Source organism: Peromyscus leucopus, chromosome 12 (genome assembly GCF_004664715.2).
Source record: "Peromyscus leucopus breed LL Stock chromosome 12, UCI_PerLeu_2.1, whole genome shotgun sequence".
NCBI lineage: Eukaryota > Metazoa > Chordata > Mammalia > Rodentia > Cricetidae > Peromyscus > Peromyscus leucopus.
This window is the reverse complement of record NC_051073.1, coordinates 81,235,468-81,248,168: the sequence shown is the minus strand read 5'-3', so window position 1 is coordinate 81,248,168 and position 12,701 is coordinate 81,235,468. Positions and strand designations below refer to the sequence as shown.

General features: G+C 41.7%; 1 protein-coding gene across 1 annotated transcript in view; it reads left to right on the top strand.

Moving 5' to 3' along the window:
* The window catches only part of Pkp2 (plakophilin 2), a 69,713-nt gene that overhangs the window by 52,877 nt on the left and 4,135 nt on the right, over positions 1–12,701 (top strand). Inside the window, exons 8-12 of the mRNA XM_028894699.2 lie at positions 215–379; positions 1,183–1,356; positions 8,734–8,887; positions 10,419–10,608; positions 11,493–11,580. Coding sequence (XP_028750532.1) covers positions 215–379; positions 1,183–1,356; positions 8,734–8,887; positions 10,419–10,608; positions 11,493–11,580 — 771 coding nt within the window. The remainder of the gene's footprint in view (positions 1–214; positions 380–1,182; positions 1,357–8,733; positions 8,888–10,418; positions 10,609–11,492; positions 11,581–12,701) is intronic.

Genomic DNA, 12,701 nt, shown 5'->3' with positions numbered 1-12,701 from the left:
ATTCTGTGTTTTAGCATAGTACTCATGACCATTTGCTTATGGTCTAACATTAGCCATTCCAGCTATCCTCAGTAACTCCTGCATACCGTATTGTCCAAGCATACTAAATTGCATGCAGTAAGCCTTTGAAGAGCTGAAGCCTAAATAACCTGTGGTAAGTCATGTGAAAGGTATGTCAATATGAATATGAACAGTATTCATGTTCTCTCCACAGGCCACAGAGAACTGTGTGTGCATTCTTCATAACCTCTCCTACCAGCTGGAGGCAGAGCTCCCGGAGAAGTATTCCCAGAGTATCTACATGCAAAACCGGACTATCCAGACTAACAGTAACAAAAGTGTTGGGTGTTTTGGCAGTCGAAGTAGGAAAGTAAAAGAGGTACGTCAGGAGGTCTTTGAGAGACAGACGGGGGTGAAGGACTCCTGAGTATATGTCACCTACTGTTTCTAATTTAGTTCTCACAGCAGTCCTCCCAGGAGGCTCCAGCAGTAAGGAGACAGGTACAGGAAAGCTCGCTAGTTTTCCTACATCAACTCAGTGACTGGGTGAAGAGGATAAAATTCAGTCCCCACTAATCTGGCTCCAGATTTGTGCAGTTAGTGATTAAACCATGCTGCCCTGTGTCCTTTGTGAGCAATGATAGAATCGTTGTCTAAGCATTACCAGAAGCCCCCATGTTTCATTTCGCATCCTAAAAATAAACTGTGAACACATTCAAAGCAAATTCCCAGAAAAGATAGCGTATCTCTTTCAGAACTGACATAAAAGTGAAAAGAACGTGAACTACCGTATTCTTAGTCTACGATATGCTTGAATTTGGAAAATGGCTGCTAAATGAAGGCCCTTGATACCATCCCACCATCCCAAGCAATTCTATAAGCCTTTGAGGGAACAGACCTGTTTCCTTATTTTCAAAGTGATAGCGACCATTTAGAATCTAGGTTAAATGCAACTGGAAATCTTAAGGACCTGTATTTAATCCCTTGACTGTGAAGTGTAAAGTTGGGGAGTGTGAGAGTTTCTTAGAAAGAAGTAATTATTGTGAGCTAAAAGTTAAGTAATTGAAAATCATGTGTACTGGTTTTCTGATTTGCTAGTCTTTCTAGACAGTATTTCTGGTCTGTTGGTATGGCTGCAGAATTGCAGACACCATTTGAAGTCCATTTACTCTGTGTGTTTAGCAATACCAAGACATACCGATGCCAGAGGAGAAGAGTAGCCCCCGGGGCATGGAGTGGCTGTGGCATTCCATTGTGATAAGGATGTATTTGTCCTTAATTGCCAAGAGTGCCCGAAACTATACCCAAGAGGCGTCATTAGGAGCTCTCCAGAATCTCACAGCAGGAAGTGGCCCGGTAAGTCTTGTGCCAGCTTTTCTACTTCTTAAAATGAGGGCATTGTAGACCTATCCACCTTAGGTGCGGAGGTGAAGCCACCAGGCAGGAGCAAGGATTTCCTCCTTCCAGCCATGACAGTTCTCAGAAACCACCAGGGGCTCAGCCCTCCACTACCTTGAGCCTCCGTTTCTGTAAAGCTGCATCAGACTACAATTACAAAAACAGCACATTGACTTTTATATTGCTTAGTTCTTCCATTACAGTCCTCAGAATCCTGCCTCAAGCTAGTCAAGAAAAATATAGAGGGAAAGGAAGGAATTTCTCATATCGTGGAACTCAAATGTTTGGGGTGTGTCTGTCTTCTTTCAAGATTAGTCTTGAATGCCTCACTCTGTCTCTAGATTCTGTTTCCTGGGTGCCCATATGGTAATGAGGATAGCTAGGAATGACCACAGACGTACATCTTAACAACCTGGTGTCCTCACAAATAGTGCTATTAAGAACTCAGCAAAGGTGTCTCACCGGCCCAATTTGTATCTCAGCTGGGCTCTGGGAGGAGACTGTGATGTTCATTGGCCTGGTCTGGGTAAAGTGCCCAGCACTTTGCCCTGCAGGGTCACTTGCCTCTTGCACTGCCTGTAAAGAAATGCTCCCTTGCAGAACAGTGTGCTCACACCAAAGAAGTCGTGCGTTCTTCGTGGTAAAAGCAGTGCTGTCTAGAATAGCTTGGGATCTGAAAGGGCGTCTGCGCATCTGTGTCTTGGGAACCCATCCACAGGGCAAAGCTCATTCTCTTTCCAGTGACTTACTTTCTGTCATCAAAGTCAAAGCGTATGGCGGAAGGTTTTTGTCTGTGCCGTATATTGTGTTCCTGTTACGTGTTTCTATGTTGTATTTTAAATCATTATTAGAACTAAGCTTATGGTTACCTTTATCATGAAGTAATCAGTCCAAAATAGTTCATTACATAGCCAGTCTTCAGTTATATATCCCCATAGATTAAAACACTCATCAAGGGAACAGAAACATTTGAGAAAATGTATTCATTCCCAATATAAGTGTCTTAACATAGAAGCTTGTTTGTTTTAAATGAAACTGTGAAATGATAAAGCCATCTTACCATCACACTGCCGTTAAGAATACAAACCATCATTTATTTGATTTGTCATAAGTATGCTTATGAACAAAGAGAAAGGAAGAACTCCATTGTTTCCAGAAACTCAGGGTCTAGCAAGGGAAATATGGACTAAAGTAATTTACCTAGGTAACTGCAGACCAGTGGTAAGGAAGGGGAGCCATGTGAGGAAGGACAGCATGAGCCACACCAAAGTGTCTGAGCACCATTCTGAAGGCAGCAGACACCATTACAGGTTAAATCAGATGGGGTTTGAAAGAAGGTTTAGTCCAGATCTGCCATTGTGTTTAAAATCAGAAAGTTTTGTTGTTGTTGTTGTTGTTGTTGTTGTTGTTGTTTTCCCATGTGTATGAGTGTTTTGTCTACATGTATGTCTGTGTGAGGGTGTCAGATCCCCTGGAACTGGAGTTAGAGACAGTTGTGAGCTGCCATGTGGGTGCTAGGATTGAACCTGGGTCCTCTGGAAGAGATGTCAGAGCTATATCCCTCCAGATCCTTGGTTACAAAGCGCTCTCTCTCTCTCTCTCTCTCTCTCTCTCTCTCTCTCTCTCTCTCTCTCTCTCTCTCTCTCTCTCTCAGACAAGGTCTCTTACATAGCTCTGGCTGTCCTGAAACTCACTATGTAGACCAGGCTGGCCTTGAACTCACAGAGATCCACCTGCATCTGCCTCCCAGGTGCTGGGATTAAAGGTGTGCGTCAATACCACTTGGCCTAAAAGCATCAAATTTATTAGCACCATTGAGGTCATGGAGAGGTTGGATGAATGAGATTGCAGAGATGCTAATCTGAAAATGTACTATTTATTCTAGCAATGTAAAAATCTAAAAATCAGACAAGGCAAAAGCTAAATGAACCCAAGATCAGTTTCTCATATTCTCAAAACATCAGTACTCCTAGCATCCAGGGTTTCTATTACATGAGCCTGCCATAGCCCAATAGGAGGTAAATGCAACCACATAAATCAAGCCCTACTTATTACAGTTACACTCAGACTCTATTTCACAAATCTTCAAGCCACAGAATATTTTGAAACTCCATTCTCCATTTCAGATGGAATCTATGGATCCACATTCTTTATAGCAACTGGATTCCATGGCCTCCATGTAATTATTGGGTCTACATTTATTATAGTGCCTCCTTCGATAACTCAAATTCCACTTTCAATCCAAAAACCATTTTGGCTTTGAAGCAGCAGCGTGATGTTGACACTTCGTAGATGTAGTTTGACTTTTACTATGTGTATCTATTTATTAGTGAGGATCCTACTTCCTTAGTATAACCAGTACAGTTGACTTCCAGTAGTTAGAACTAAAATTTAACCTAGAAGAAGGTCATTAATGTGCTTATTGTACTTTTCATCACTGTCTCCCTCTCACTTCTCCTGGTCTCCATTGCCATCTGACTCCCCCAACTTAACATTTATTCAGAAAAAGCAAATCCATACGAATGTGGATTTGATCCTATACGTTTAGCCTGTCTTCCCTTTTCTATAAATTTTTTTCTTGTAGCAATTGCATTCTTTCTATTTGACATAAGAGATTGCACTCGGGCTGGAGATGTGGCTCAGAGGTTAAGAGCACTGATTGCTCTTCCAAAGGTCCTGAGTGCCACGGACTGGCCCACCGGGAGCACCACAACCGTAGGAGAATCAGGGCTTGGGTAGTCAGGAAGGCAAGGAATTGGTGACTGACAGACAGACAACACACTCAAAAGTGGTTTGAATCTGCTGCAATTTTACTTCTGCAAATCAGTAGTTTATATACAGAAAAGAAAACTATCAAGTCATACAAGGAACAAAATAAGAGCTTGGCAATAATTCAATTACATCATCTTTAAAAACAGTAAGCATATAATTATTAATCGGCGCTAGACATATCCCTTCACCCACAAGAACTTTATGACCCAAAGAGCAGTCTGTTTTTTAAACTTAGTACAGTTCCTAGACTTGTGTAGGCTTCTTGCAGCTGTGTCCTTCATCTTTATCTCAGCCGCTCACTAGTTTATTATTCATTTTTACTTTTCTGGTTCTCATGACCCACTTAGCCAATTTGAATGCTGCAGATCGTCCCTAAGTATTTTTTCAGTTCTTTACCATAAATCTCTTCTAATATAAAACCTTTTTACCTGCTGGAATATGGACACTTGTACTTTTACACCTGTAAGGGGAAGGGGTTCTGCTGTAGTCCTTAAGTTTTCTATGCTGAACTTCCTCAACAGAGGGGCCCACCATCTGCCTCCTATGAGATAATGTTTTCTGCCATAAATCACTTTAGTTGGGATTCCTAAAGGATTCCTAGTGGGTGAGTGTTCATTCCCTAGAAGTGCCTGAACTATTATACTTTCTATTATCTAGCGGCTTGAGGCTTGAGGTCTTTAAGGAATAGTTCATTCTGCTATATCTAAATAAGGTCCATGTCCAGCTTCCCCTTTTCTCCACAGTTCACAACCCAAGCATTCATTAATTTTGGCTGTGTTTTATAGATTAATTAGAACATTATCAGAAAAGCAGTTATACAGAACCCATAGCCCAGAGAGCTCATGATTGGTGAGGCACGTCTCCTTCGAGAAGGAGGCATAACACGGGCACTCTGCCAGGGACCTCCAGGGAGCTTAGTCCCATGGGACACATATCTCCCATCCACTATTATTGACATAATTGTTCATGTCACACGGACCACACTGGAGTTGGTGTGGCACCTGAGTTCAGTTCCCAGCAACCACATGGTGGCTCACAACCATCTGTAATGAGATCTGGTGCCCCCTTCTGGCCTGCAGAGATACATGCATGCAAAACACTGTATACATAATAAATAAATAAATCTTTAAAAAAAGAGAGAGAGAGAGAGAGAGAGAGATTGCACTCCTACTCCCCCTACCCTGAGCTATTCAAACACCCAATCTTAAAACTATAACATTCACCGCTTTTATCCTTGTATATATCTGGGCCTCAACTACAAATGACTACAAAAAAGCCAGAATGGACCAAATAACATTAGTAATTAGTTTAACTAAAACTAATGATTTCAACTCATTAGATTATGATATTAATCATAATTACCAAAATGACATCTGTGGCTCTCAGCATCACATTCGCCTTCACTTTCTCCCTTCTAGGAACTCAGATCTCACCTCGTATCAACCCTCCTATGTCCTGAAGGCATACTACTTTCATTATTCATCACAGCTACAATTACATTCCTCAACTCCCACTCAATAATAATACTCCCAGCCGCCATCGTAATTTTAGTCTTTGAGGCATTTGAAGCAGCTGTAGGACTAGCCCTTCTAGTTAAAGTATCCAGCACATACGACACAGATTACATACAAAATCTCAACCTACTACAACGCTAGAAATTATTTTTCCCTCACACTTCTCCCCTTGATCTGACTCTCAAGTTTAAAAATATATGAATTAGCATAACCTCCCACAGCTTCCTGATTAGGTAATTACTCTAACTATACTATGACAAAACAACACAAACAGCCTAAACTTCTCACTTATTTTCTTGGAATGACAACATTGTTAAGGGTAGACGGACGGCATTTGTGTAATAGCTCAGGGAACTCTGGCTTTAGGACAGATGCTAACAGGAGACAGTTGGTGATGTGAGGTTTAGGGATTAAAGGGTGGGATAAAGGGATTAATCATGGAGATAAATGGGCAGAGAACAAGAACAAGAAGCTATTTGGAGCTCTACGCCACATAGGACGATGTTTTTCTGGTTCTGTGTGACAGTGAGACTGAGCAGTTGATATATGGAAAGAATCGAAGCTGGAAGCCCAGGAGTGTGAAACTGTTCGTTTGCTCAGCTGCATGCACAGGAAGGAGAGGACTGGCTGACAGCCACTCTTCGTAGACTTCAGATAAAATGTGCATTGAGATGGCGTTGGGGAGAGAGGAGTGCCCCTCCTTCCTCTTGACCCGAGGCCTGAGATAGTACATAATAAACAGCTTCCTCTCTGGGTAGCTCTGGAGAAGGAAACTTCTTAGAGGATAACAGGTGGAGGAAGACAAATAGTTATTACAACATAACAACTATTTAAAGTACTAATAATTCACTTCCTTGAGCCATGGAAACTTTGACACTCTAGTAAAGTGATGAACAATTTCCCGAGGAATATTGATTATAAACACAAAAATAGTTTTAGAGATCCTACATATTCCACCATCTGTGCTCAGCTTTACATTAAGAATGTCAATTCTAGAAAATAGAATTGAGAAAATGAAGAATACAGATGGTGGTAGGAGTCAGTGTTTATATGAGACAAAAAAAAAGATAAACATCCTAAAGAATGATTAAGAATCACAAGAATTATTGTCATGGTAGCCTCATATTAACTTCAAACGGAAGTTTCATATAAAGTTACAGACACAAGTTAAGGCTACAGCACTGAGATCTCTTGATGCTAGAAAGAGCCAGGTCAGTATTTAGATCCTGAGTAAGATTTTCCTAGACCTGGGCCAGCGGGAGCCACGGATGAACAGACTACGGTAATCCCTGCCAGTGCTAAGAAGGCAGAGGCAGACAGACCTCAGTGCGAGGGAAGCCTGGTCTGCAGAGCACGTCCAGTGGAAGTAGGGGCTACACAGTAAGGAAATGTAATCCAGCTGCAGCATGCTGACTTTCAAAAGCGATGTCCACCTGACAGCTGCACACAGGAACTCACAGGGAGCGTGACAGCATGCGTGAGACCTACACACGTTCAAGCCAGAAGAAAACCCCAGTGGTGGGGCTGGAGGGACACCGTAGAGTCCCACCTCTAGCTGAAAAGCTGTTGGTATTTGATAGCTGCTGAGGAAAAGAAAGTCAATTTTCTTTAGTGCTATGATCCCTGATGAGTCGGCCATCCCCAGGCAGACCCACATCTGATAGTAGTTGGGCAGCACCTATTAGACTCAATGAGTTTCTTTCCGTCTGTTTTCTTTTTCTTTTTAAAGGAGAATGAGAGTTTATTCTGGAGCCACTACGAGTGGTCATGGCACGGGAACACAGATTTAGGTCACCCCAAATCCCACATTCCAGTGCGGAAGCAATTCATGAAGTTTTTATAGTTTTACAGAACAAAGAAGTCATAAACCAAGGCAACTTTAAAATACATTGGTGGGTACACCAGAGAGGCAGTATATCAAGATGGGGTTTTAAAAGAAGAAGAAAACTCAAAGCTGGGTGGGTAGGGCAGAGGTGAGGGTGGCTCAGGAAAGAATTAGGAGAGAAAGATAAATATAACCAAAATACATCATATGAAATTCCCAGAGTTAATAAAAATGTTTCTCAAAAATCCCAATTCTCTTTTTATAATGCATTGGGTTTATAGTTTAGAAGTAAACAAGTTTGTTGAAATATGTTAGTTACCAAATCTTGAACCAGAAGAAACGGCAATGATAATTAAGTAAACATCAGCTAATGAATGAAGCCAAGTGGTAACAAAGGAAACTTTGTTTTCGCACCTCAGTGGGCAGTCTAGGAAAACAAAGAGTCTGGGTCAGTGTAGCAGTGGCTAGCAGCTACCTGGCCGAATTTGACCGAATCCACAAAGATGAGCTTGTATTAGATGAATAGTTCAAGAAGATAGAAAAATGCTGTCCTATTAAGTTTGAATGGCTCAAACCTTGATTTCAAAAGCTCAGTACAAGAGGACTGGGAGGTGCCCAGTGGCCACACGTGCTCACTTGCAAGCACAAGCACCTCAGTTTGACTGCCCTGCACCCACACCAAGCCAGAATGGGCCAGAGCTTGCTGGCCAGCCTAGCAGAAACACCAAAATTCAGGTTCACTGAAACCCTGGCTCAAGGGAATAAAGTGGAGATGATAGAAAACACGTGCTGGCCTCCTCTGTCTTCCACAAGCGTGTACAGGGTGGGCACACACACAAATTAAAATTTTAAGTGTAGTACAAAGTAAAGTCAGACCTATTTACTTACAAACACAGATGCAAAAAGTGACGAGTAACCTTTTGTTTTGTTTTGTTTTTCAAGACAGGTTTTCTCTGTGTAGCCCAGGCTGTCCTAGAACTCAGAGATCTGCCTGTCTCTTCCTCCTGAGTGCCAGGATTAAAGGCCTGCACCACCACTGCCCAGCTGGAAAAATATTTTTATTCAACAATTATGTTGAAAATCTAAAAGAATTTAAAGAAAATATATGTAAAGTGCCTTCATTAGCATTCCAGCTTTTATTGTCTCTCAGCCTCTGAACTCTACAGAGAACGTATTTCTCTGATAGCAGATGTGGTAGCATTCATAGGATGTGTCTCAAAACAGATGCCCACATCAGTAGCTCGAATGGTTGTCCAGAAGGAAAATGGTCTTCAGCACACCCGGAAAATGTTGCACGTAGGTGATCCCAGTGTGAAGAAGACTGCCGTCTCCCTGCTGAGGAATTTGTCACGGAATCTTTCTCTGCAGAATGAAATTGGTGAGTTGAGGGCTGCATGTCATAGGTGCTTACTGAACATACACGTGCAGGAGAGCCAGTGATCAACAGGCCTGGCTTTGCTCCAGTGAGGGAGGGTGGGGTGTGGGGCAAGCTCCCTCCCTCACTGACATTGGATTGTCCTAACATCCGGCCTTTCGTTCATTTGCTTTGATTATTTGCAGAAAAGAAATGTTGGACCGTACTCATTAGTGAGACCCTCGATCTGTGTGCCGCCTCTCACCCACTGGCAGTTCCATCCAGTGGGTCTGTCTCATGTGTGTGTTTGTCAGCAACATAATTGCAGTTGCATAATTGTGTAATTGCAATTTTAAAATTGCAAATTGGTTTTATGTTCCATATGTAATTTAAGCAATAGGACTCATCTTGATTCTGAGTTTTAATAAAACCAGGAATAAGTAAAAATCCATTTCAATACATGTTATGTTTTTAATGAGATTTCTAGCCAGGTAGGTTTTCATTTATTTCATTATTCATCTATGTATGTATGTATGTATGTATGTATGTATGTCTATCTATTTAGAGAGAGAGAGAGAATGAATATATTGTAGATATAGGTTTAGATGGATGCCTTCCCATAGTATATTGTAGAATGCATTTTATTGGTAAGTGTACTTTCCTAAGACAACTAAATACAATAGACAACTCCTTTAATTGCTGTTCTCCCTCAGCCTTGACAGTATGTGTTTCCCTAACCTTGGACTTTAGAAGGGGCCTGCTGCCGCGGTGATGAAAAGGATGTAGCACAGCTCTCGGTGCGGGGCTGGAGCCTTCCTGTTATTTGGTTCAGAATTATTTCCTTGTTGTCCACATAAGTTGTGAAAGGAATACTCATGTTCCCAAGGTCTTTTAGTCTGTGGTTTAACCTTCATATAATAACTTACACCTCTTAAGAGCTTAGTATGTGTGGCCACGATTAATGGGACTCCTGAGCTCACTCAGAACAACCTGTGGAGGAAGGTAGCGTTTCAGTATTAAAGTTAGAGACATTCATCAGAGAGGGGATAGCTTGTCCACCCTGCAGTCAAGATAACTCTATCCAAAATATCTTTGTAGAATCTTTTTCCACTTTTAAGGTGGAATGGAATTTCTGGATTGAAGAGTATGAAATTTTAAATTTTTGATATTTTTCTCTTTGGAAGGGTTCTCAGCACACTGAGAGTGGGGGTTAGGTTGTCGAATTTGATTACAGAGACCCAGCATTTTCCATACATTTGTCACCTAATGCCCTGTGACCCCAGCACTTGGGGTGGGAGAGGCAGATCCCTTGAGCTCACTGGCCAGCCAGTGCCCTAGAAAGCAAGCTCTGGTTCAGTCAGAGACCCTGTCTCAAAGCCGTAGGTGGAGAGGGAGTAAGGAAGACAGCCGACACCCTGTTTGACTTCCATGTGCATATGCAGGAGGCACACAAACTGAACACTCATGTGTGTGCAGCACACATGTTCACGCATACACCTGTCCTCCCGCAAAAAAATCTTTCTAACAAAGCATTGTTTTTTTTTTCAATTTGTAGCCAAAGAAACTTTACCAGATTTGGTTTCCATAATCCCTGATACAGTCCCAAGTACTGACCTCCTCATTGAAACTACAGCCTCTGCTTGCTATACGTTGAACAATTTAATGCAGAATAGCTACCAGAATGCACGAGACCTTCTGAACACTGGAGGCCTGCAGAAGATTATGACCATCAGCATAGGAGAAGGGTAAGTCCTTAGTACCTGCCCATCACTGTCTCCATTTCCCGCCACCATGACTGTGTAGTGCTCCAGCTGCAGGGACCTTTCGCTGAGTCTGCATCACAGATCTGGGCTGTATCTCCTCTAGTTCTTGGTGGTTGGGCAAGGAAAGAACTGAGTCAACCAAGCTATACAGCCATCCATTCTCTTTTAGAAGATCAAGTCAGATGCCATCATTTTTCTTTCTTGTGAATTCTGGTAATTACTGATGTAATGAGTTAGCTTCGCAGAGCGATGGTTACGATTTAAGAAAATACAGCTGTGTATTAGTAGGTAATAGAAGGTAATGAAATCTAAAAAGAAACTGACCTCTAGCCAGAAATGGGAAGTTGAGGACACATTTAGAATTGGAACATCAGAAACCAGTGCTGTGTCAAATGCAGTGGGGACTGGGCTGTGACAGTAAGTTCTCTGTCACTCTGTACTACAGACATAGTGATTTGAAAACTATTTGAACAAGTACTGCCACAGAGTATATTTTATTAAATGGAAAAAATTGGTTTGCCCCTACAATGGTAGGGTCCTTTAGTCTCAGAGGCATACACATTTTCACTTGTTTTTCTGCATTAGAATCTGTAAATATATACCATAAATATACAAATGTAAAGACTATAAGTAAATTGGAAGATTTAAAACATATATAAATAGTGTGGATTTTTCTCTGTAAATCACTTATTTACTAGTGCTACCCTTATGAGTTATAAAAGAGCCTCTTAAAAGGTGAAATCTGGCTTGCAAAGCTCATCTTCTGTGTGTGACAAGTGGCAACTGTTGAAGCCACTTGAGGAATGTGAAGGGAATGGCCAAAGCTCCACGCTCTCGCTGACCCACAGGCCTCTCTCTCTTTTCAGCTATGCCCCCAACAAGGCCAGCAAAGCTGCTTCGGTCCTTCTGTACTCTCTGTGGGCTCATACGGAACTCCATACCGCCTACAAGAAGGTAAGAACACTGACACTTGGCCTTGCCCTCACCAGAAATCACCATACAGCTGCACTTTCTTCTTTTTTGTATTTAAATAGTTTTGCTGTTGTTTAGATTTGTGTTTTGAAAATTTCATACATGGGCACTGCATTGTCCCTCCCAAATTCAGGTTCCGTTCTTTAAGTATTATTGTTACATGTATATACATATATGTATGGGTACATATATACATGTACACGTAACCTACTGAGTCCACTTAGCTTTGCTTGTATCCAAGGCTGACCACATGCAATTGTCAGCCTACATAGGAGTTCATCCCTGGAAGCAATTGATTCTCCCTCTCTCAGCTTCCCTCTCTCAGTTCTTCATCTAGGAGAAGAATGATGTAGAATTACCTGTCCACATTGGTACGTCAACTGGTAGTGCCATTTTGCTGATCTTGTTCAAACAATACTATTATTGAAAGTCCATGGGTTCATTTTCCCTGCCATATCTAGGGGATACAATCTATCAAGGCCCTCTGGCTCTTAAAATCTTTCTGTCCCTTCTTCCATGATTTTCTCTGAGCCTTAGATACAGGGGTTGCACTGAAGATTTATCAGTTATGGCTAGGCGTTCCACAGTCCCTTATTCTATGCATTTTGACCAATGCAGATTTTGATAATAGTCTCTGTATAGAGGAAAAAATAGCCTCTGTATGTTGCAAACTGAAGCTTTGATGAGAAGTAAGAACTACACTTATCTGTGGCTATAGGGAAAAGTATTTAGAATACAATTGAAAGTTACATTGGTTTAGGATCTGGCAGTAGTAGGTTCTCCTCTCAGTGAAATGACCTCTCCAGAGTTTACAATACCAGATATGATATCAGTCCTATTGAGTGATCCTTAAGTCCAATTAGACAGTTATTGATTATCTCCAAGATGAAAGTGCCACTTCTGCAGCATTATGGATATCTTGCCAGGTCAGTCATCGTGGCACACAGGCTTTACATCTGGGTAGAACTACTGATCTCCTCTGTTGGAAACTTGCATAGCACCTTCCAATATGTGAGAGCCGTTCCTTAGGAAAGAGACTTCCTAATCAGTTCCAGCTCAATTCCTCCAAGTCCTGTGTCCCGAAGCATATGGTGTCTTCAGCA